Genomic DNA, 23,201 nt, shown 5'->3' with positions numbered 1-23,201 from the left:
AAAATGTCAGCATTGGACTTCAGTTTTGCTCCCACTTATTTAGTGTAAGAATAAACTCTTGGAATAAACTGCTGACAAGAAAAAATACTGATATTAAGTAGAAAACCGAAAAGGACTAGAATTGTTAATTTTATTTGGGCATTATGAAGAGGTCTCAACAGTATAAAGTTATTGTATGTCATATCTGTTTATGGTTGTGTAATATCTAGAATACTGAGGCCCAATGAGATAGCTCATGATATCACTTTTATCTTTAACAGAAAGTACTCCTTCCTCTAACAGTGATTTCAACTTCATACTAAGTTGTATTAGAAGCTTTTTGTATTAATGGAAACTTGATGCAAATATTAAAAAGTTCATTTATGATACAAAATTTTATCCATGAGGTCTTTTGATTTCTTTGTTATAAGTACTAAGGAAATTTAATCCAACCATTTCTTTTAATTTTTTTTTTAATTGTTTGGGGTTTTGTTGTTTAAGCTGTGGTTGGAGATGTCTAGTGTTCTTGTATGACAGAATAATGTTAAATTGTAGGATTTAAAGTTTCTTATATAATGATTTAAAAATATAAATTATGTCTGTTTTCTAAATCCTAAAGTAGTTAGAGAATAGTTCTAAGAGACATAAGATAAAGTTATTAAAGACTAACAGGCAAATAAAGAAATATTTATTCAAAATGAGCACTTTTGTCACATAGCACATTTGCAGTTCTTTTAACCTTACATTTAGACAGTATTTAATTGTATTAGTATAGGCTTGTATGCCATAGAAATTGTGTGTCTAGGCTTCAAATGATTTGAAGGAGTTTATTTTTAACTGTATTTTTCTTTTTCTAACCAATTTTTTCCTGAATGGGCAATTTAATTTTTTTTTCATTAAAACTACATTATAATGGTTTTTAAGAGATTTGTAAATTCAGAATTATTCCACATGGCAACTTTTTTAAGTTTGAAAACCATATAGGTTATATATTTATGACAATATCATTAAAAAGGAGCCATATTCTACCAAGTTTCTAGCTTAAAACCCCTCTTTAGGTAAAACAAAATACACACAGAACATAAAGATCCTTTAATCAGTCTGTAGATTAATACTGATTAATTTAAATCATTCGTATTCAGTGAACAGTACAAATGGAACAAATTATTAGAATAGAATTCAGAATCAGAGAGGAATTCATACTGAGTACTTTTCAGTCTGCTCCTTAATTCACAAGACCTCTTATTCATCAACTAATTAGATTTAGCATTTTTCTATTGTGGGTGCTAAAGCTATTGGCCAAATTAAATGAAAACAGGTCCCTTGTTGGGTGCTCCCACAAAAGTAAGGCCATACACAGATTGTGAAGATTCAGAATGCAGGATGATGTCATTTAATGAGATGGGCCTTTTATTCTGAAATAGAGCTCTTCATAATAATTGAAATTTAGAGCATAGCAGACCTAGGGGTTTGCCTTCCTCTGCTACTCCCCCAGTAGCAGCAGCCTGTCAGCTGTATGCTAACGAGAGGAACAATTAAACATAGGGTCCTATCTGGCTGGCCCAGTCTCTGAGCTCAGACAAAGAACTGTTTATACACCTGTTGTGTCTGTGGACAGAGCCATTTGAATGGGTAGCTGCAGATGAAAAGGAGGACATGGGAGCCGGTGTGAGCAAGGGTTAAATAGAACTTTAAGAACTGTGAAAGTCAAATTCTCCAGAAAATATATGAGGGCCATTTGCACGGGGAATCGAGTTACCAAAAAAAAAAGTTCCTGCTAACTTCATTAACATGAAAAACTCCAGACTTCAAGCTTTTTGCTAGTCTGAGTCTAGTCTAAACCTTTTTTAAAGGTTTAATTTTTTTTTCTTTTTGGGAGCCAAAAAAAATACTTAAGTTTGTAGTATTCCAAAGAGATGAAAATATTTGCTGGCGTTTATATCCCAAAACAAATTGATCAGCCGTCTGATTTTCCTTCAGGTAAAGGCAAAATCCCTAAGATTTACTTCAATAATGATCTTTTGTCTGCCAGGCCTTTCATCAGAAAGGAAATGATAGAACATTTTTATTAGTTGAGATTCAGAAAATCAGAATTGTTTTTACTAATAAGAAGTAAGAATTCAGAAGCTGCACCATCACTTACTGCTTGGATGGAAATTCAGTCTGTGGCTGTTCGATGGTATTGTCTTACAGAGCTATAAAATGAGTTGTACACATATAGTATAGAGTAAATATACATATGTTTAAAAGTTTAAGTTTTAAAAGGCTATTTTCTTTTAACTACTTGGTATGATACCTCAAAATACTAGGTAAGAACAAAATTTAGCACATATTAGCAAAGATCACAGGAACTTTTAAGTTCACATTATAAACACAAGCACAGAAATCTTAGCTTTTACTTTGTCCTGCAATGATTTCTTCAGCCAGTCAAAACTGTTCTGGTGGTTTTTATCTTTAGAATAGGCTTAGGCTCCTAAAGCCCCAAAGGTTTTGCAGCTATATGTTATATTTATACTATATTTATTTTTATAAATGGGATTTTTGAACTGACCTCCTTAGATCATTAAGTAGTTCATAGCAAGCAAAGAAAGCAACTAATCCTCAGCAATGACTAATCCTCAAATAAATTTAAAAGTAGATAGGGAATACATTAAGTGGGTTTTTTAAAACTACATTAAAGGGGCGCCTGGATGGATCAGTCATTTAAGTGTCTGACTCTTGATTTTGGCTCAGGTCATGATCTCACGGTCATCAGAGATGGAGCCCCACCTTGGCTCTGCACGGGGCATGGAGCCTGTTTAAGATTCTCTCTCTCTCTCCCTCTGTTCCCCTCTCCTGAGCCACCCCCCACCTCAGAAAAATTTAAAAAGAAAAACTACATTAAAGATAAGGGTGGAGAACAGACATTTCTTAAAAAGTATAGTGAAAGACCTGATGTGTTCTAATCAAGTCCAGTACCAAATGGCCTGTTGCCCGAAACTTTGCTTTGGTGCCTTTTGTTTAGCTCACAAGAAACCAAAGGATAAACTTGCATAGGGGTATTTATACCTCTTAGGGTAAAATCCATACAAAGTCATGAAAGATAAAAGCTATATTAATTACTCAAGAGGGATTTAAAGCAAAAGAGTTTGCTGGGATTGAAGGATTTGTTGAAAAACAGTGATTCTTATATATAACTCCAAGCAATAAACCTCTTTAATTAAAGGCTTAATCTTGTAGCTGATACATATGCTACTGTTCTAATAAAAAGCTTCATTTGTAACCAGTTTTTCCAAAAATATTGCTATAGCTAAAATACTTGGTGGTATTTGCATGCCTTACCTTCTAATTTTAGGCTAGTTGTGATTTATGTAAGTTTGATTAAAACAGAATAAAAATATATGTCATTTTTGTTGCCTGGCAATGCAGAACTTTTGTTTTAAGTTAATTTCATTTTGTATTGCTTTTGCTCCTCTTTTAAAATTTTTGAGGGAGGCAGAGGAAGAAGAAAAACCAACACACTATATATGTGTATGAGGAAAGGGTATACCAAAGTATAGATAAATACTATTATTACTTGGAGTGTAGCAATATTTTGTTAAATGCAAATTCATACATATGGAATATGTATATGGAATAGATTTTCAGATTGATTGATGTAGGATTATTAATAGATGCTATAATGTGTAGTGCTTTATGGCTTATAGAGTGCTTTATCTCTGTTAGCTCATTTGCTTCACACAACCTTCTGTGGGATATAAAATTTGAAAGTTGGAATTTTATTTTTTATATTTTGATTCAAAAGCAGTGGTACCATCAAGTCTTTTGAAATCCAAAAATCAGAAAAGTAACATCCCAAAAAAGTTGTTAAATTCAGATAAGTGATTTATGTCATTTTCTCTATTAAACCCATTAAAAGAATTTAAACAGTTATTGCCCCTGAACTGTCTTGACTTTTCTTTTCTTTTTTTTTTTAAACTTTAGGTTGGAACTCATCGAGAAGACTCTGTCAGTCTCAATGGCAATCATTCAGTCCTGTCTAGTACGGTCACTGCTTCAAGCACAGACTTGAACCACAAAACACAAGAAAATTATAGAGGTAACTGTATTGTTGGTTTTCAGCAGTAATGCATACAGAGATATCATTTGGAACACTGTCATCTTTCTTACAAGCAGATTGACATCTGTGAATCGAAAGTCATCTTAGGTGGGGCAATTCCAAACAGCAGTGCTACTGAATATAGAGGGTAGATATTTAGAATTCTAATTGCCCCATTTTGCTGGGCCAATTGTAGATACTTATTGATGGATAGAACCACATGCAAGGGGCGCCTGGGTGGCTCAGTCATTAAGCATCTGCCTTCGGCTCAGGTCATGATCCCAGGGTCCTGGGATCGAGCCCCGCATTGGGCTCCCTGCTCAGCAGGAAGCCTGCCTCTCCCTCTCCCACTCCCCCGCTTGTGTTCCCTCTCTCACTGTGTCTCTCTCTGTCAAATAAATAAATAAAATCTTTAAAAAAAAAAAAAAAAAAGAACCACATGCAAACTGTTCAGTATTTACTGGTCATCTTACCTGCTCCTGCTTCTGTCGTGTCTCTTTCCTAATCACTTCCCCTCGTGACTGAGCCCTCATGGTCCCTAGAGGCAGTGGGGAATTTTTCTGAGTATGTTGAGAGCTCCAAATGATAGTAGCTTTTATTTAGAAGATTTTAATTTAATTGGAGAGACAATTCTGATAAAAACAAACTGACAAATGTTATAATAGAGCTTATAAGTACAAGTATATAACCAACGTTAAGACCACCAAAGTATGGGGCGCCTGAGTGGCTCAGTTGGTTAAGCGGCTGCCTTCGGCTCAGGTCATGATCCCAGAGTCCTGGGATCGAGTCCCATGTCAGGCTCCCCGCTCAGCGAGGAGCCTGCTTCTCCCTCTGTCTCCTGGCTTGTGCTCTCACTTTCTCTCTGTCAAATAAATAAATAAATAAAAAATATAAAAAAAAAAAAAAAAAAAAAAAAAAGACCACCAAAGTAAAGTTTTCCCAGTTATATTTAACCATGCAACCCATTTTATTGTGTTTATCTGGGAAAATGTTAAAGCTTATTTTCTTTACCTTAGCAGCACCTTAGAAGTCAGTTTCTAAACTGCATCAAGTTTCTCATACTTATTCAGTTGTTAAATAGTGCCTTAAAGTAAGCATTAGAGTGACCATCAAGGTCAGACTTCTTTTATTTATTTTTTTTAAGATTTATTTATTTATTTGAGGGGGGTTGTCGAGGGAGGCAGGGAGAGAGAGAATCTCAAGCACACTCCCCGCTGAGCAGGGAGTCCAACGCTTAACCCACTGAGCCACCCAGGTGCCCTAGACTTCTTCTTTTAAATATAGTTGCTTTAAAAACCATTTTCTCCAAGGTTTGTGGATCTTTTCTTTCCAGCTCTAAATAGTATATTATCCTACATCTTCAGATTTCCACCATAATCCTGTAACAAATAAAAACATTCACCATCTAGAAGGCTTTTTACTGTCTTAGTTCTAGTTCTGGACATTTATGTTTCTTTGCCTCTTTGTTAGGTGGCTTGCAAAGTCAGTCTGGAACTGTTGTTCCAGCAGAAATCAAGACTGAAAACAAAGAAAAAGATGAAAACCTTCATGAACCTCCTTCATCAGATGACATGAAATCAGATGATGAATCCTCCCAAAAAGATATCAAGGTTTCATCTAGAGGCAGAACAAGGTATTTGTTAGCATTCAGGTATTACATTTCACTCACTTGCCATGGGTGGAAAATACTTGGAAAATTGAAAGGTATCATGCATTTATAAGTGTCAGCTATGTTCTAGTACTGTGTTGGGACTTCATGTGTTACCTCATTTAGTGCTCATAGCAACCGTAAAAAGGGAGGCATATGATGCTGACTCCAAAATTATGTATTCCATTATACCACAATATTTTAGGGGCTACATATAAAGAAGAATTATATCTCTCCCTTCAGTTAGAGCACAAAATAAAACAAGTTAAATTGTGCATTTGGAGACATTTAGATACATTCTACCAATAAATATTTGAATATATTTTTTAATACTATGTTTATGGTAAAACTCTATTGTATGACTTAAACCAGAGGTTAGCAAACTGTGGCCTATGGGCCACATATGGCCCATGGCCTATTTTTATAAATAAAGTTTTATTGGAACACTTCCATATCTCATTCATTTGCATATGGTCTATGGCTGCTTTCCCAATGCCAAGGCAGATTTGGGTAGTTACAGCAGAGACCAGATGGCCCACAAAGCTGATAATATTTATTATCGGGCCCTTTACAGAGGAAGTTTGCCAACTCCTGATTTAAACAAAAATTTGAGAGGTATGGAAAAGGAAATACTCCAGGTGGACTGATGTTGTTGGGGAAGGTTTTCTAGAAATCAGACTTGACCTTGCTTTTCAATATGGATATTGACACACAGTACATTAGTTTCAAATGATTTCCAGATTCTTCCCTCAGACTTTTCTTCTAGTTCTATATTAAATTTAGATGGTTTGGTATATTTTTGGCATATCCTGTTTTTTGGCATCAATAATATGTATATATCACATATAGATATTTAAAACATTGTTCTTTATATTAAATTAGGGTACAAAGGAGACCACGATGAGTATGGTAGGTATAACTAAAAAAATTAAATTGAAAATTCATTTAAAAATTAAATCTTAAGGTTCTAATACTGTCAGAGTGAGAGAGAGCATGAGCTGAGGGCGGGGGAGGGAGAAAGGGAGGGAAAAGCAGACTCCCGACTGAGCAGGGAGCCTAGGACCCTGGGATCATGACCTGAGCTGAAGACAGATGCTTAACTGACTGAGCCACCCAGGTGCCCCTTAATACTGTCATTCTAATATGCCTTGTACTCAGTTGTGCAGGGGCATGAAGAAGTAAAAACTGGGTCACGGAATCCAGAGACTACTCCTTTGAGGCATGTTAATTCTTTAATAGTTTAATTATTCAAATAGAATTTTAAGATAAATAATTTGCATCTTCTTACTCATTTTTTCATCTTAAAGGTCAAAGTTCAGCAAACTTTCCACGTATAGGGTAGACAGTAGCTAGTTTATGTTTTGTGGGCCATTGGGTCTCTATCGCAACTACTCAACTCTGCCATTATAATAAAAGCAGCCAAAGACAGTACATAAACAAGTGAGCATGGCTCTTTGAATAAAATTTTATGTACGAAAACAGGGAGCCAGCTCATGGGCCATAGTTTACTGAACCCTATTATAGGTTATCAGAAATTGAGAAGGCAGTAAGTATAATAGTTTACTGATAACAGCAATGCTTAGTAATTAATGATAGTTAATAGGTTAATAACATGGTCTTTGGATAAATAAAGTTAACCTGGGATTGAATTATGGCTCCATCACATACTTGCCAAGTGACCCTGGACAAGTTATTGAAACTCTCTGAACTTTAGGTTTGTTTTTTGTTTTTTTTTTTTCTCTAAAAAGACTTTCTATTATAGGATTCTTATGGAAATAAACTGAAAATGATGCATATAAAGCCCTTTGCACACTCTTTTGCATGCAGTAAATACCCCGTAAGGTACTATAGTTACTGTTATGATGATGATAATTTTAGGTATGTGGTGTAGCCTTACTTCCATGGAACACTTACCTGGGTCCTTGTCATTACACTGCCACTAATTAGCTGTGTGATCCTAGGATAGTCACTGACTTCTCTGGATCTGGCAGTAGTTCTCAGCCCTAATGCACAAAATCCTGAAACATTTTAGAAATACAGGTTGTCTTGGCCCCAACCCAAGCTCACTAAATCAGCATCTCCGGTAGTGGGACCTTTGAAACCTGTATTTTTCAACTGTCCCTGAAGATTCTGATGGGTGGCCACATTTGGAAACCTTTGGGCTAGATGATCTGTAAAGTTTCCTTTGAAGTAGAAGAGCTAGTGATTCTATTATAAAAGAATATTTTTATGTAATTCTTGACAATTAGCTAGTAAAAATCTATTGTGTACTTAATCTTTATTACAGTACTCAAGTTTATTGGAGCAGAGAAAACATCTATTTGTACATATTATTTCAGGGTTCTGAGAGACTCTGCTCAGTCATTTATTTCTGAAATATAAATAGAATTTTCTAAAAGTTATTCCAAATCATCTCCCTCAAATGTTTTTTTTTTCTGATTACTTAATCTGTTTTCATTACAGAAATTTAGAAAATATGGAAAAGAACACAAAAATCAAAAGAAACTGAACTATCAAGAATTAACTACTGTTTACTTTTTAAGGAATAGATATCCCATAAATATAGTTTAAATTGGAATTAAACTAGATATAAGTTTTATAATATCAACTTTTTTCATATAACAGTGTATTTTTAATATTTTCATCTGTCCCTAAATTTTCTCAAATGTTTTTTCCTTTGTTTTTAGCCAGCTTTATTGAGGTTTAATTCACATGGAATAAAATACACTAATTTTAAGTGTACAGTTTTTGTCCTTGGACAAATGTATATGGTTTTATAACCACCACAATATTAATAATATAGAATGTTTCTACCACCCCAAAAAGTTTCCTTATGCCCCTTGGTAATCAGTACCCTTCTTCCATCCCCTGGCAGCCATTCATCTGCTTTTCCATTACTAGAACTTTGTCTTTTCTAGAGGTTCATGTAAATCATATAGTATGTAGTCTTGTGTCTGACATCTTTTACTTATTAGTATAATCTGCAGCTTAATTTTTAGAGACTACATAGTAGACAGTTGTCTGGATGTACTGTGATTTATTTAACCTGTGTCCTATTATTGGACTCCCAATTAGTTGCTAAAGTAAATAATTCTGTGATCTTTTTTATGTAAATTCCTATGTACATCTCCAATTATATCCTTAGGATGAATTTCTAAAGTTGAAATTGCTGATCAAGACATAGTGAACATTTTAAGGCTTTGGGTTCATTTTGCCAATTTGTCCTTCAAAAAAATTGTTCCAGTTGATTCATGGTTTTTTTTAAGATTTTATTTATTAGAGACTGCGAGCATGCACACAAGAGAGAGAGAACGAGAGAGAGCAGAGGGAGAGGGAGAAGCAGACTCCCCACTGAGCAGGAAGCCCAAGACCATGACCTGAGCCAAGGGCAGACGCCCAACAGACTGAGCCACCCAGGCACCCCATGACTCATGTTTTAGAATCATCACCACTGATGATATTTCTCTCTGAAACAAAAAGCAGTCATTTTCTGAGATATTTCTCTCATTCTGTGTCTTAAGCTTTTCTTCCTCCTTCTTACCAAGCGAGGAAAAAAAAAAACAACATTTGAGGGAGATGATTTGTAACGTGTTTAGAAGCACAGGTTAGGCAAATTATAATACATTAGTGTACTAGGACAGTGCTTCTCAAACCTTAATGTACATATGAACCAGCCAGGGATCTTGTTAAAATGTAGCTTCCAATTCAATAGGCTTGCAGTAGAACTTGAGTCTGTGTTTTTAACAAACTCCCAGTAATGCTGATGCTGCTGATCACATTCTGAGTAGGAACGCACTAGAATATTATGTAGTCATTCAAATTATGTTTACAAAGAGTTACACTATTATGGAGAAGTGTTTATGCTGAATGTGCAATGGAAAATGCATTTAAAAATGTATGTGGTCGGGTGCCTGGGTGACTCGGTTGAGCGTCTGAATCTTAATTTCAACTCAGGTCGTGATCTCAGGGTTGTGAGATCAAGCCCTGCATCATCAGGCTCCACGTTCAGTGTGGAGTATGTTTGGGATTCTCTCTCTGCCCCTCTCTCCACTTATACATGTGTTTGTTCTCCAAATAAATAAATAAATAAATAAATAAACATTTTTTGAAAAATGTATGTGATATAATCTCAACTACATATATATATATATGTGCATTAAAGAAAGACTGGAAAGATATATATAATCATGTTAAGTGTAACTATTACTACTAATTGGTAAAATTTATAGGTAATTTTCATTTCCACCTTTATAATTTTATACAATGAGCAGGTAAGTCCTAAGTCCCTGATTTTATAGGGACTTAATAGACATTGTCGTTACTTTGTTTTCTAGCAGTACTAATGAAGATGAGGATTTGAACCCAGAACAGAAGATAGAAAGGGAGAAAGAAAGGCGGATGGCTAACAATGCTAGAGAACGTTTACGTGTGCGGGATATTAACGAGGCATTCAAAGAGCTTGGTCGAATGTGTCAGCTCCATTTAAAGAGTGAAAAACCCCAAACAAAACTCCTTATTCTTCATCAGGCCGTGGCAGTCATCCTTAGTCTAGAACAGCAAGTCAGAGGTAAGTAGGTTCAGCAAAGATACATAACTATTCTGGCTTAGGTGGGCAGTCATTTCTTTTTCCACTTGCTCTTCTGCTTGGGAAGTTGTTTGTTAAGTTCAACTAGTACTTCTACCACTGTATCATCTGGATCAAGTTTTCTCTGTAGTTCTCTCACCTCTGTCTCATAATATTCGTCAGTATCTGTAGGCTTGATCCTTCCCACAAACCAGTAGAGCACAGTCCTTTGAAATGTTGCAGAGAATAGCCAGCCTCTTCTTGCTGCTCAGCATTAGTGCTTTATGCCCCTTTGTTCTTGTTCTTGTTAAGTCTGGTCGCCCACACTGTTGAATTAACCTGCCCAGACCTGTTTTCCTCCCTGCTCCTTCCTGTCTTCCCCATTCTCTGTATGGAATTTCTTGCCTGCTTTACCCTGGGCCATCTATTAAAATGGCCTTGCTGATTAATAGGATGCCTGATCCTGGCCCCTCCTGGCTTTACTTCATATGGATGTTCTTTATACCCAGGTCAGTATGGTCTCAGGGCTTATTGGTTGATCCCTGATCAGGAATGCCGTGAACTTCTTGGCCTAATATGCACTGACATGCTTGTGTGTTTCTTAGGGCAAAAGTATGGTTTATTACAGGCTTATCCACTGCTGACTCAGACAAGTGCCCCAGCTGTTTTATCTTTCAAGAAGTTTGATGGAATATTGAAGAAGCTTTGAAACTACATTTTTTGAACAAGTATTTATTGCACACCTCCTGTCTCAATCACCTATATGCTAGACCTTATCTTACCAATCAATACAAGCTTCCTGCCATTGAAAGTTTTTACCATTCAGCTTGATTTTTTTCATATACCTCATTGTCTTCTTATCCAAAGTTACGAATGTTTTATCCTAAGTCTTTTGGCAAAGAATTATAGATGTGCCCTTGGATTCCAAACCCTACCTCTACCTTCTCTTCATTAAGAACAACTCTTTCTTATTTAGTGGATGTTTATATGGGATTTTATTTAAAGATAAAGTTGGAAAAGAAAAAAGAATACGAGTGAGACAGATACTTAACAACTATAACCATGGACCCTCAGCATTGGTCACAGAAAGAACACTCTATCTAAGGAAACCAGAGTTTAGAGAACTTGAATACATTTGCAGAAAAACTTAACCATAGTAATGAACTGATCCATCCACTTCCCTCCAGTATATTTAAATAAGAATGATGAGTAGATTACTTCATGCATAACCAATCTACCATTAAAACCAGATACTTGCTCCTATTAAGGCCCTTGGAATATCTGTAAAGGGTAAATGTTAATGAAACCTGATTTTCAAGAATGTATAGACTCCCTTGGGATGCTCATACAGACAGTCTGATTGTTGCAGCTCATCTGTGGTAGGATCAGTGATTCCTTGAACCTTCAGTATCTGCTGTCACTTTATCAAAGTTTTTTTTTTTTTTTTCAATGTGTCTGACACCTTTTATCTCACTCTGAAGGCAGTGAGGCACCTGTGCTTATTGGTCCCAGTACATTCATCCTTCTGCTCTGCATACCCAAGATATTTTCTACCCTGACTCTCCCCAGCCATTTGTTGTCAAGACTCTTGTCACTACCTGGACTGTCTGGACAGCAGTGGTGCCAGAACTTATTCCTGTACAGCTTTCCTTCCCACTGTTTATTAAAGCTAGAATACGAGTCATTTGTTTTTAAAAACATTTTGTTTAAGATCAGAGGTACCTACTCTCAGATCTAAGTCATCAAAATGAGAAATACCTCTGTGTTTGAAAAAAGTTGTAAACTCCACCATGCCTGGGTGGATTTTATTCATTCACTTGCAAGATTTTACTTTGTAGTGGTTCCATGTAAGTAGCTAGGACAGAAAAGCTGAGTCTGAGAGAAGATGTAACAGCTAAGCTCATCCAACTGCCTGATAACTTTCTGGTCACTGTTAATGGGTACTGACTTTTTTGTGCAGTTCTGGAAAGCTCTATATAAGGAGCCATTGATTAGAGTTTGAAATGAATTTAAAATACACTGACTGTAACTTCAGTTAGGGGCTGCTTTCATATTCATAAAAGCCTACCTTTCTCCCATCCTCAGACTCTGGGCTTCAAAGCCCAGAGCTTTTATTTTATGTCTTTAATGTAAAAGCCTTGGGATTCATTCAAGATCCTTCTTGAAAGGCACTCTGATGGCTGTCTGTCAAAGAGGATTTAGAACCCTTCATGCAGCCCACATACCTCTGCCTTGCTATGGCAGCAGCTTTAGAGTTTAGTATGACCACTGTCTTCTCTGGGCATTACCTCCAGCAGTTTTGAGTTATTTGAGTAACCTGTTTACATCTGAGAGCCTTTTCATCCCTACAAGGGTTCTACCCAGCAGTCCCTGGGCTCAGCAGTTTCTATAAAGAGGTACATTTTGTTTACATGACTACTTTGGGCATTCTCTGCACTCTTTTTCCTCACCTTCTGGTTTGGGATAGTGCTTCAAGACTGTATCTGGCTATCCACAGCCTGTCATCCCTGGACAAGTGGCTTTTTCAGGAGGGCAACCAGCAGTGTATTCTGGAGAATAGCAAGAGGAGTGGCTTCCCTTCTGAGCCTCAGATTTTGCCAGAGCACTTTTTGTGCCTTGGTGCTTCACATACCAAATTCTACTTGATCCCTGCAATTGCCAATTTAAATCTTTCCATTATGACAACTATAATGTCAACATTACAATTTTACTAATCCTCAATAGATTTTACATATTACTTTGAAGTTTCTACTCTCACCTTTACTAACGATTAGATTAGTGGTCAGACATTTCCTCCTCAAAGTTTCACATGTCCGCTCAATCAGCTTACTTCCCTTCCAGTAATAATTTAGGGACAATAGAACTATTAGGATTTTAGTTTCCTGGTCTCTTAGTAAGTTTGAAGATAAATGAGCTAAGACAGTGGTTCCCAAATCTGGCTGGTCCTAGAATCACCTGAGACTTTTCCTTTTCCCAAATTTCCAGACCCTACCCTTAGGAGATTTTAATTTAGTTGCAGTGATACGGTAATACATAGTAGTCTTAGCATAGTCATTGATAATACTCCTTACTAAATCTTCACTGAAATGAATAAAAATAGTATTAATCCACAAGGACAGATGGGAGAAAAGATTGTAATATCCAAATCAGAGAGCAAAATATGTCTGTAAGATGGAAAGTAGAGTAATGGTAATTGACTTATTTAGATAGAAGAAATTAAGTGGGGCAGGGAGGAATACCAACAGGAAGCAGATCATTTTGTCTCACAAAACTCCTAGCCCCCAAAAGGCCCTATTCTTTGGAGGTGCTAATATTGGAGAAGGCATTACCTGAAAACAGGAAGATTAACCAAAGGTCTGTCTGCTATGAAAAAATTGGATCCCTCGTCAAAATATCATCAGACTTCTAGACAAATAATGCTGGATTCCAGGAGCTAGTAGGGCAGTGCTTCAAAATTCTGAGGAAAAAATCATTTTTAACCTAGAATTCTGTATCTACCCAAACCATTAATCAGAGGGTGAAGATAGAATAAAGACATTTTGGATATGCAAAGACTTTAAAATTTTACCTCCTATGTACATGTTCTCAGAAAGCTTCTGGAACGTATGCTTTAGCCAAATAAGGACATACTCAATAAAGACAAAGGCATATGATCCAAGAAACAAAGAATCTAACACAAGAGAGCATCAAAAGGAAATCTCATGACAAGATCTAGTAGGCCTAGAAAATCAATGTGCCTACACATTGAAGATAGAAGATGGTGGGGCACCTGGGTGACTCAGTTGGTTAAGCTTATGACTTCAGCTCAGGTTGTGATCTCAGGGTCCTGGGATCAAGCTCTCCGCTGAGTGCGGAGTCTGCTTCTCCCTCTGCCCTTCCCCCTGCTTGTGCTCTCTCTGTCTCTCTCTAAAATAAATAAAATCTTTTTAAAAAAATAGAAGTTGGTTAGCTGCAGAAGAAAGAAAGGGATTTTTCCCAATTTTCTTTCCAGGGTAAGAAAATGGAATTAATAGATAAAATGATGCTATGTTGGAGATTTGGGGGCAGGGGGGGAATGTTGATAGGCATTTGTTAGATCTATTGAAGCATGGGTCAGGGGGACAAAATTAGCATTACTAGCAAATGAAAAGCAAGGCAACTATTAACTTCAGGAAAAACAAATAATCATACAAGCAAGGAAACAATGTAAAATTCTTGACTTGCAAGTATGTCCCCATAGTTATTATAACAAATATTTATCTAGTCGTAATAATGTAAGAAGTGACTATGCAGTTAGCCAAAATTTGAGCTTTATTTTTTTTTTAAAGATTTTATTTATTTGACAGAGACACAGCAAGAGAAGGAACACAAGCAGGGGGAGTGGGAGAGGGAGAAGCAGGCTTCCCGCTGAGCAGGGAGCCCGATGTGGGGCTCGATCCCAGGACCCCAGGATCATGACCTTAGCTGAAGGCAGACGCTTAACAACTGAACCACCCAGGCACCCCAAAATTTGAGCTTTCGATACATTGAGAAGATGGTATTTTAAGAGAGCCAAGTCCTCAATTACATACCCAAAGTCAGTAATAGAATTACTGTAATTGAAGTGTAGGAAAGACAATCACTTTTCATGTCCTGCAGGTAATGTCTGCTCACCTGTACATCAGGCCTTCTGGCTACTTAATACATTTGCCATGGGCTGCTCACACACACCAGAAAGTATTAAAAGACAACACTAGCATCTGCCTTTTTTGGATCAAAGCTCACTTCACATTTTCTAGAGCTTATTCTCTTGGTTCTTATAGCCCTGAGTGTTCTTTGACCGTAGAACTCTTGCACGATGTTGCCTAACTTGAGTTTTTGGCTCTGGTCCTTTCTAGCTATTCTGATCATGCCTGTTAAATCCTTGTGTGACACAGGGTCATAGTTAGCTAAGGGCAGTGTTTTTTATGAGATAAATGTGAACCTGTTTCAATTGGAAAACTTTCAAATCTCACTTTCTCCTCTTTGGATTTAACATGTTAATTTATGCTCTCTTTTCAGTCTCTCCGGTCATTATATGAGACTGCTCCCTGCACAGCAAAGGGACATGACACCTAATAAAAGAACTCTAATTATTAGTTAGAAGTGCACATTTACTTGTTAAGAAAATAATTCCTGATATTTTTACATAATGATGAACATGGCTTTTTATTTTACTACTTATCCTAATAATAAGTGTGTACCTTTCTTTCTTCATTGATCTTCCTCATAGTTGAAGAGCCTTTATGTCTTTTCCTAAATGCAGGGGCTGAGAAAATAAGAACTCTAAAATGAAATTTTATCATTGTGCATGAGTAATAGTCAATAGAATCAGCTGAGTTAACCATAATAAAGTCTTTTGTCTACTTTTTTTAAACTCAAAAGTGACTATAAATATGTGTTGTAAATGCATGTTCAAATACATTTTACTTGGCTTAGAGGAAATACATAAAAAAGAAGAGTCCTGCTGTGTTGCATTCAGCTGGCCATTTCAAGAAAATCTAACAAAATTCACAACTTCTACAAAATATGGTTTTCATTATAGACTTTTTTCCAGTTTTTTTCTGTAAAGATTTTATGTACACCCAGCATGGGACTTAAACTTATGACACCAAGATCAGGAGTCATATGCTCCACCACTTGAACCAGCCAGGTGCCCCAAGATTTTATTTTATTTTACTTTTAAAGATTTTATTTATTTATTTGATAGACAGACAGCAAGAGAGGGAACACAAGCAGGGGGAGTGGGAGAGGGAGAAGCAGGCTTCCCGCCGAGCAGGGAGCCCAATGTGGGGCTCGATCCCAGGACCATGACCTGAGTCGAAGGCAGACGCCTAATGACTGAGCCACCCAGGCGCTCCCCCAAGATTTTATTTTTAAGCAATCTCCACACCCAGTGTGTGGCTTGAACCCACCACCCCGAGATCAAGAGTCCCATGCTCTACTGACTGAGCCAGCCAGGCACCCCTTCATTACAGACTAATTTTAAGTGATCCTTTTATATTACATTCATTAGGACATTTTTAATCAGTTCATAAAAATACATATAACAACTTTTCACTTTTATGATATTACCAGAAACAAAAAACGAACCAGAAGCTGTCATGGGTTAGATATCTTGTGCTTAAAACTCATTTAAGGGGACACCTGGGTAGCTCAGATGGTTAGGCGTCTGCCTTCGGCTCAGGTCATGATCTCCAGGTCCTGGGATTGAGCCGCAAGTCAGGGTCTGCTTCTGCCTCTACCCCTGCTCATGCTCTCTCTCTCTGTATCTTTCTGTCTCAGATGAATAAATAAAAGCTTTAAAAATAAATACATACATACATACTCATTTAAGGAAAAGATATCATGAAAAATAATTCCCAAATGGATTTTGATCCAGTGGGTCTCCAGTCCAATGGCTTTTCTTTCCCTTTATTTCACATAGAAAGACCCCCTACTCTTGAAAATGCCCACTTCAAAAATTCCATCTAGTTGTCTCTATCTTATATACAAAGCAGTAGAGAAGGTTTTTATCACCCTTTTAATCACACCTCTAGCAGTAGAAAGAACCATTCAATCATCTCGTTCTACATATAAAAGTAGAAAAGCAAGGTAATATGCCAGCTACCTCTCTCCCTTGAGGAGTTGGCACATTTTTTATAGAGGAATGGCTGTGGGTATCTATTTTATCATTTTCTAAGCTGATAAAATTCTATAAAGCACAGATGTCTCTCTCCAGGTACATAAGAGAATGTCAGCATTCATATCAATCCAATGTACCGTATCTTAGGACACTGAGGAGATTTGGTAGACTAACAACAACACTTGCCAAAATGTTTGAGTAAAGCAGTAAAAGAACTGCCTTTACCTTTAGATGTTGATGTAGATCAAATCAAACCCTAGAAGACTACATCAGAAGCAGAATAAGAAGAAAACACCAAATACTCACTAAAAAACATAAGCTTAGAGGCTTATTTAATCTGAGGGTTTATGTAAGCACATCATTGTTGCCTCTGTGTAATGTTATTCAGTGTGGGAATGAAATTGCAGAGAGTGGTAATCCCCATAGAAAGAAAACATAAGAACAATTTGTTCAGTTTAAGATCTAAGAGTCCCTAATTCCTAATTTATGACTATAACGATAAAAATTATTTTTCCCTGTTTCAGAGAGGAACCTTAACCCCAAAGCAGCCTGCCTTAAGAGAAGGGAAGAAGAAAAAGTTTCTGCCGTATCGGCAGAGCCGCCAACCACACTGCCAGGAACCCATCCTGGGCTTAGTGAAACTACCAACCCTATGGGTCATATGTAAACATCAGCCAGGTAAGTATGGGAATGAAAAGGAAGTGCAAGGAAATTACCTGATTCATCTTAAACTAAGCTAGAACTTTTGAATAGAATTCTCTGGTGGCAGTGGTCATGCTAAAGGTTACAGGTAATTTGAAATCCCAACAGTTTACCTTTCTGTTGTATAACCATACTTAGCCAATGTCCTTTAAAATCAAATTACTATTCAAAGTGTGATAGTATCTTATAATTTACAAAGAATTTTGGGTTCTCCTGCTCTGGATCATCATGTATATGCCCTCACATGAATACTACTCTGATCCAAAAAGAAAATAGTGCAATGACTAATCTGTCAAATAACTTTGCTACCACTCATAGTCCTCATTCTCAACCAGTTTTCTCTTAACCATCTACCTCTTCTTGTCATGAAATCTTTATTCACAAAAGAGTTACTGCTTGCTTCCATTTGGATCAACAATGCATTTTCTCTCATAAGCATGTAAGCATATCAGTTACACGTAACTTCTGGAATCTACTAATGAATGTAAAGGTATTACATCTGATAGAACCACAGTGCCCTTCTCTCTGGAATTTTACATGTTGAAAAACTTTTTATCTTTCCCTTAATGGATTAAACACAGTTCACTTCCTTACGATTTTTTGTTTAACAGTGTGACAAGGGTAATATGAGGTTGTTGCCCAAGCAGTTAATGTGAATCATCTTTTTTCTTAAAGATACACATTTACATGATCTATAACAACCTAAATTGTAGTTATTGTTTAGGTGGCAGAAGTTAATATAGAATGTAATTAAATATTTTAACTAGCAGCATGGATTAGGAATACATCTGGGAACTTCATTTTTATAATCTGCCTGCAGCAGTGTGTAGTTCTTTTCCCAATTTCATCAGCATGTTAAAAGCAGTAAATAAAAGTGAATGAATGGGAGGTGTGGAGCACAAAAAAAATATCAAGTGCAATTTCATTTGGTCAGCTTTATAGCTATCTCATTCTGAGCTGAAAATCTGGAATTTGGCATTTTGTAAACTACAAACATAACTCCCCTTTTCCTGAAGAATTTGGTTCCTACCACCTCTGTATATATCATTCCTAAGATCAAACTAGACCAAAACTGAAGAGTTAGTTTGGGGACAAAAGGAAGAAGGGTTAATGTGATTAAGTGTCCGTTATACTTGTAACACTAGCACACTGGAGAAAACTAACCCACCTCCCCCACAAAACAATGCCCAGCAACCTAACAGATTATGCAAGTCAAAGAGACTTCAGGCAAGAGTTAGTTAACTTACAGTTCCTTTAAAACTCATGCCACTGTTTCATATTTTGTGGAAAATATAGAATATCATGAAAAGATAGATATTTTTGTTCAAAAATAGACTTTAACGTTTTAAAATAAAAACATGCCATTGTTTTTCAATGTTTCTAAATTGGCAACTCATTTTAAAGAAGAGTGATGAGGTAACTTGTTATGCTCAGGTCCCAGGTAGCCACCGGGCTATGAAAAGAGCGCTTGACGGGCTATGAAAAGAGCACTTGACGTTGAGTTGTCACATTTATCACAGAGCCTCTGTCTTTCTTTAGTTGTACCCATTTCCTCTTACTCTCTTCCTGGTCTCTCTCCCTACCTCACATCTCTCTCCCTCCCCTGTTTACTTCCTGTTCTTTTACTGCTTCTATATCTAATACTGCTTTTATGTCTCTACCCTTATCTCAAGAATGAGGAAATACCACCGCTTAAGTTAAAATTAAACCTGGGCATTCTCACCTATCAAAAAGAGATGAAGAATCCTTTAAAAAAAAAAAAGTTTCAGGGTTATAAGAAATGTAGCAAATTTACTTGGTTCTATAAAATTTTATAGGTTAAGTGTTTATTATCTTAACATATGTTTTAACGGTTGCTAATTTCAAAAAGGTGGTTGTCTGGTTTCACCTTATAACCTTCGGTTCTTTATAGAACCTAATAACAGATTAAAAACCAGCAAAAGACTGGGCAGCAGGAAAATGACTGCTAGAACCAAAATGGCTGATAAAGGATCACAGAATGACTGACTATAAAAGCACAGAATTTGCCACCACATGATATAAGGCCAGGTAGCTTTGAATATCTGTTATACATTTCTAAGAGCATAACTCTATTATAAAACAATACTGTGGTTATTGTTTAATAAAGAAGTGAAAGGTATGATTCTTTGAAAAATTACTTTCATCAAAAGTGGCTAAAATGGAAAATTTCAGTGTTTACTACTATGTAAATTGAGACTGTTAAGTGTATAAAATTTGTACTAATACCAGTAAAGTTTAATCATTCATTCCTTCATTGAACAAACATTTATTGAGGACCTTCTGTGAACCAGGAGCAGGAACCATTGTGAAAACAAATACCAGGGGTGCCTGGGTGGCTCATTCATTAAGCATCTGCCTTGGGATCAGGCCATGGTCCCAGGGTCCTGGGATCGAGCCCCGCATCGGGCTCCTTGCTCCGCGGGAAGCCTGCTTCTCCCTCTCCCACTCCCCCTGCTTGTGTTCCCTCTCTCGCTGTCTCTCTCTGTCAGATAAATAAATAAAATCGTAAAAAAAAAAAAGAAAAGAAAACAAATACCAAATGGTCCTGCCTTCAGAAACTTTCAGTTTAGAGAAGGTGTAAACTATTAAGACAATATGGTAGACTAGATGTATCAGGAGGTGAATGCTTTACCATTGTCTCTCCATTGAAAAATGGATGAGTGGAACCTCAGAGCTCAGGTATTGGCAACTTGAATGTTGCCAAAATAGAAGTTTGCATAATTGCCCCAGCTGTTGTATAATCCTATATCTTGTGATTTCTATGATCACATGATCTCCTTTACAGATCTTCCCACACTATTTCAATTACACCTTAAAAGAAATTCCGAAGCTCTTTTATAAGTCATTTAGCAGACTGCTAATTTAGTATAAACCTGGGTATAAATGAGGAATATCAATATCAACTTGTTTTTTTCTAGGGAGGTATTTATTTTTAATGATGATGTCCTAACTGGTTCTGTTCTTTCCCTTGGCTCTCCCTGCCACAGTTCCAGAGTTATCAGTAGGCTAGATAGAAGGTGACCTCTCCTCATAAGGACTTGGACAACTCAGATTATCTGAAGACACAAACCTGCTAGGAGGGAGAAGAAAAAACAAAACACTTGAAGCAAGAAACTCAAATGTAATCCTACGATCAAAGCAACTGGTCAACACTTCCATCAGAAGTGAAGATAGGAAGCTCATCAGATAGAACGTCAGCCCATGAAATGTTTGCAGCATATCACTTTGTTGCAAGCAGTGTGTCGCTTCTGCACAATCAGAGACTGTCTCGATCTCTCCACTCATCGTGGAAGTTGCCTTGTGCCTAAACTGAATTGACAAATGCATTGTAACTACAAATTTTATTTATTGTTATGGAACTGTAAGGTCTACATATAAAGGGAAAAAGTTAATGTGGAAAGCTGATCTAAACTCAGCTGATGCCAGCATTCGTTAAAGCTGTTCACGTGCAGAACAAAGCAGTGACAACCATTGGCCCTTAGCATTCCCGGCATACCTATTAGTGTCTTAAAAAGGAAGGGAAAAGTCTTTTGTTTGCCCTCTCCTATCCTTTTGCCATATGAATAGTGTTTTCCATGAAATAGGAAAATATTACTTGGTATAGCATTTCTTTCGCTCTCATTTTTTCATTCATTTTTATTTTCTCTGTGGGTGTTATATTTGGTCTCTGAATCTGAATAGTTTATGGTCACAATCCAGAATCCTCATGTAGTCCTATGTACTTTGCATATTTACCTTACAAAGATCAACAGAGACCATCTGTGACCATAGCCTAGCTAAGATTTTAAAGGGGGAAATTTTGTCCCCTAGATTTTCCCCAAAATAAACATTGCTTTATTTCTAATAATAACCAAGACTTTTCAAGCTTCTAGATTTCATAGTAAAGCTTGTAATAGCAAGAGTGTAAATTACAAGGGAAGAATCTACTTCTTAGAAATTGCTTTGTTTTCCAAGCAGTAAGTACTACATATAGTACTTGTAAAGTGTTAGCTGTAAAGTAAGCACAAAAATGGATTTAAAATACAAAGAAGATTTTCAGGCTGTGATTACGGTGACCGTAACAAAACCCAGTAGTCACCAAGGCAGGTATGTGATAAATGACCACACCACTCTGAGGCTAATTACCAAACGGAATACAAGAGCAATGGTCACCCGTGTTTCCTTATCCTCACCTTTATTTCTCTGTCACTTGGATGGCTGGTCAATGGGGAGGAATTCAGTGGGTGATTTAATCAACCACAAACCATCTGCCCCCATCCCAAGAAGATGAGCCAGATTAGCCATAAACCAGTGCTTGTCAGTCCATCTTAGCACCGTACATTAAGGCACCCCTCTGTTTCTAATCCTTCAGAGTTGTTTTTTAAGATATCATAATCACTTTGAACTTCCATGAAATCTGTCTTCCACCACAACAGCCCTGGGAGAGAAAAACATGCTAAACAAGGTTGTCTTGGCTTAATAATTCCTTATGGCCAGTATCAGCAAAGGCAGTCAGCACACAGAAGAAAGGACCCAAATCACTCTGTAACTTTAAAGATTTCTGTTAATTTGAAAGAACAAAAACAATTAAGACAGGACTTTCAGATCCTCCAATCAGGATGATTCCTAATGAATCTGTCTTTTGTGAACTTAGTGGACTTTTTGGTTACTTTAATTTGCATATATTCTCCAATTACATCAGACTCTATCTGTGGCCTTGTTCTTCATTTCAGTGTTAATCAGCTAAACAGAAGTTGTTGCTTATGATGTGTGAGTGAGCATACGCCACTGCCTGGCCTTTTTTTCTTCAGAGCTTGTTGTCTTTTTCGCTATATTAGACTTTGCAGTATGCCCAGAAGCTTTCCTTCATAAAATAGAAAGAAAAAACATTTGGCTTATTTTTCACTGTAGCTAGTCTTTTATACAATAATCTTGTAAGAAAATTTCTTGAATTCTAAATATTACTCTTTCTAGATTTTTGAAATCGAAAAGTTTTCAGTAAAAAGTTTCTTACTTTATTTTATTATATTAGGTAGTAAAAATGTAGGGTTATTTACCATAACCTGTTCATTAATATCAGAAATTTACAATAGCGTTTTAAGACCATAGTAGGCTTCTAGCATACCGTGTAGTACCTATGGAGTATTGTAAGAGCTAATTGTCCGAGATGAATTGCTTCTCATCTTGTTCTCCAGTTTCCATTGTTGGTTATATTGCAGATTTGTATCCTGTGTCAAATTCAAGGTATTATTGATAAACCTTTTCAACCAGCAGCAAGAAGTTCAAAATTTTTTCTGTCACTGTAACAGAAAACACAATATGTATATAACATTTATGTAGCAATAAATGTGCCATCTTTTTTTTAACATAGTAAACTAGTGAGTTTTTTACATTCCTCTCTTAAAGAATAATGCATTTTGTTCTCTTCTCCATCTCATTCCTCCCACACTGCTTTTCTTTTTTTCCTCCAGCTTTATAGAGATATAATTGACATTATAACATTGTGTAAGTTTAAGGTGGACGATATTATGATTTGAGATCTGTATATATTGCAAAATGACTACCATAGTAAGGTTAGTTAACATACCTAGCGCCTCACATAATTGCT

At 36.6% G+C, this 23,201-nt stretch overlaps 1 protein-coding gene across 11 annotated transcripts in view; it reads left to right on the top strand.

The window, feature by feature from the left end:
* TCF12 (transcription factor 12) overlaps positions 1-22,959 on the top strand; it is a 372,696-nt gene extending 349,737 nt beyond the window's left edge. For 8 of the 11 annotated variants that reach the window (XM_036107003.2, XM_036107007.2, XM_036107005.2 and 5 more), the window contains 5 exons: positions 3,943-4,057; positions 5,528-5,690; positions 10,040-10,272; positions 17,416-17,569; positions 20,602-22,959. In XM_036107003.2, coding sequence (XP_035962896.1) covers positions 3,943-4,057; positions 5,528-5,690; positions 10,040-10,272; positions 17,416-17,558 — 654 coding nt within the window. In that variant the 3' untranslated portion in view covers positions 17,559-17,569; positions 20,602-22,959. The remainder of the gene's footprint in view (positions 1-3,942; positions 4,058-5,527; positions 5,691-10,039; positions 10,273-17,415; positions 17,570-20,601) is intronic. The other 3 variants (XM_036107006.2, XM_036107008.2, XM_036107013.2) reach the window with 1 other exon arrangement.
* Positions 22,960-23,201: the final 242 nt, after the last annotated feature.

This window comes from Halichoerus grypus, chromosome 8 (genome assembly GCF_964656455.1).
Source record: "Halichoerus grypus chromosome 8, mHalGry1.hap1.1, whole genome shotgun sequence".
NCBI lineage: Eukaryota > Metazoa > Chordata > Mammalia > Carnivora > Phocidae > Halichoerus > Halichoerus grypus.
The sequence above is the reverse complement of the archived record's forward strand: the minus strand, read 5'-3'. Positions and strand labels throughout refer to the sequence as shown.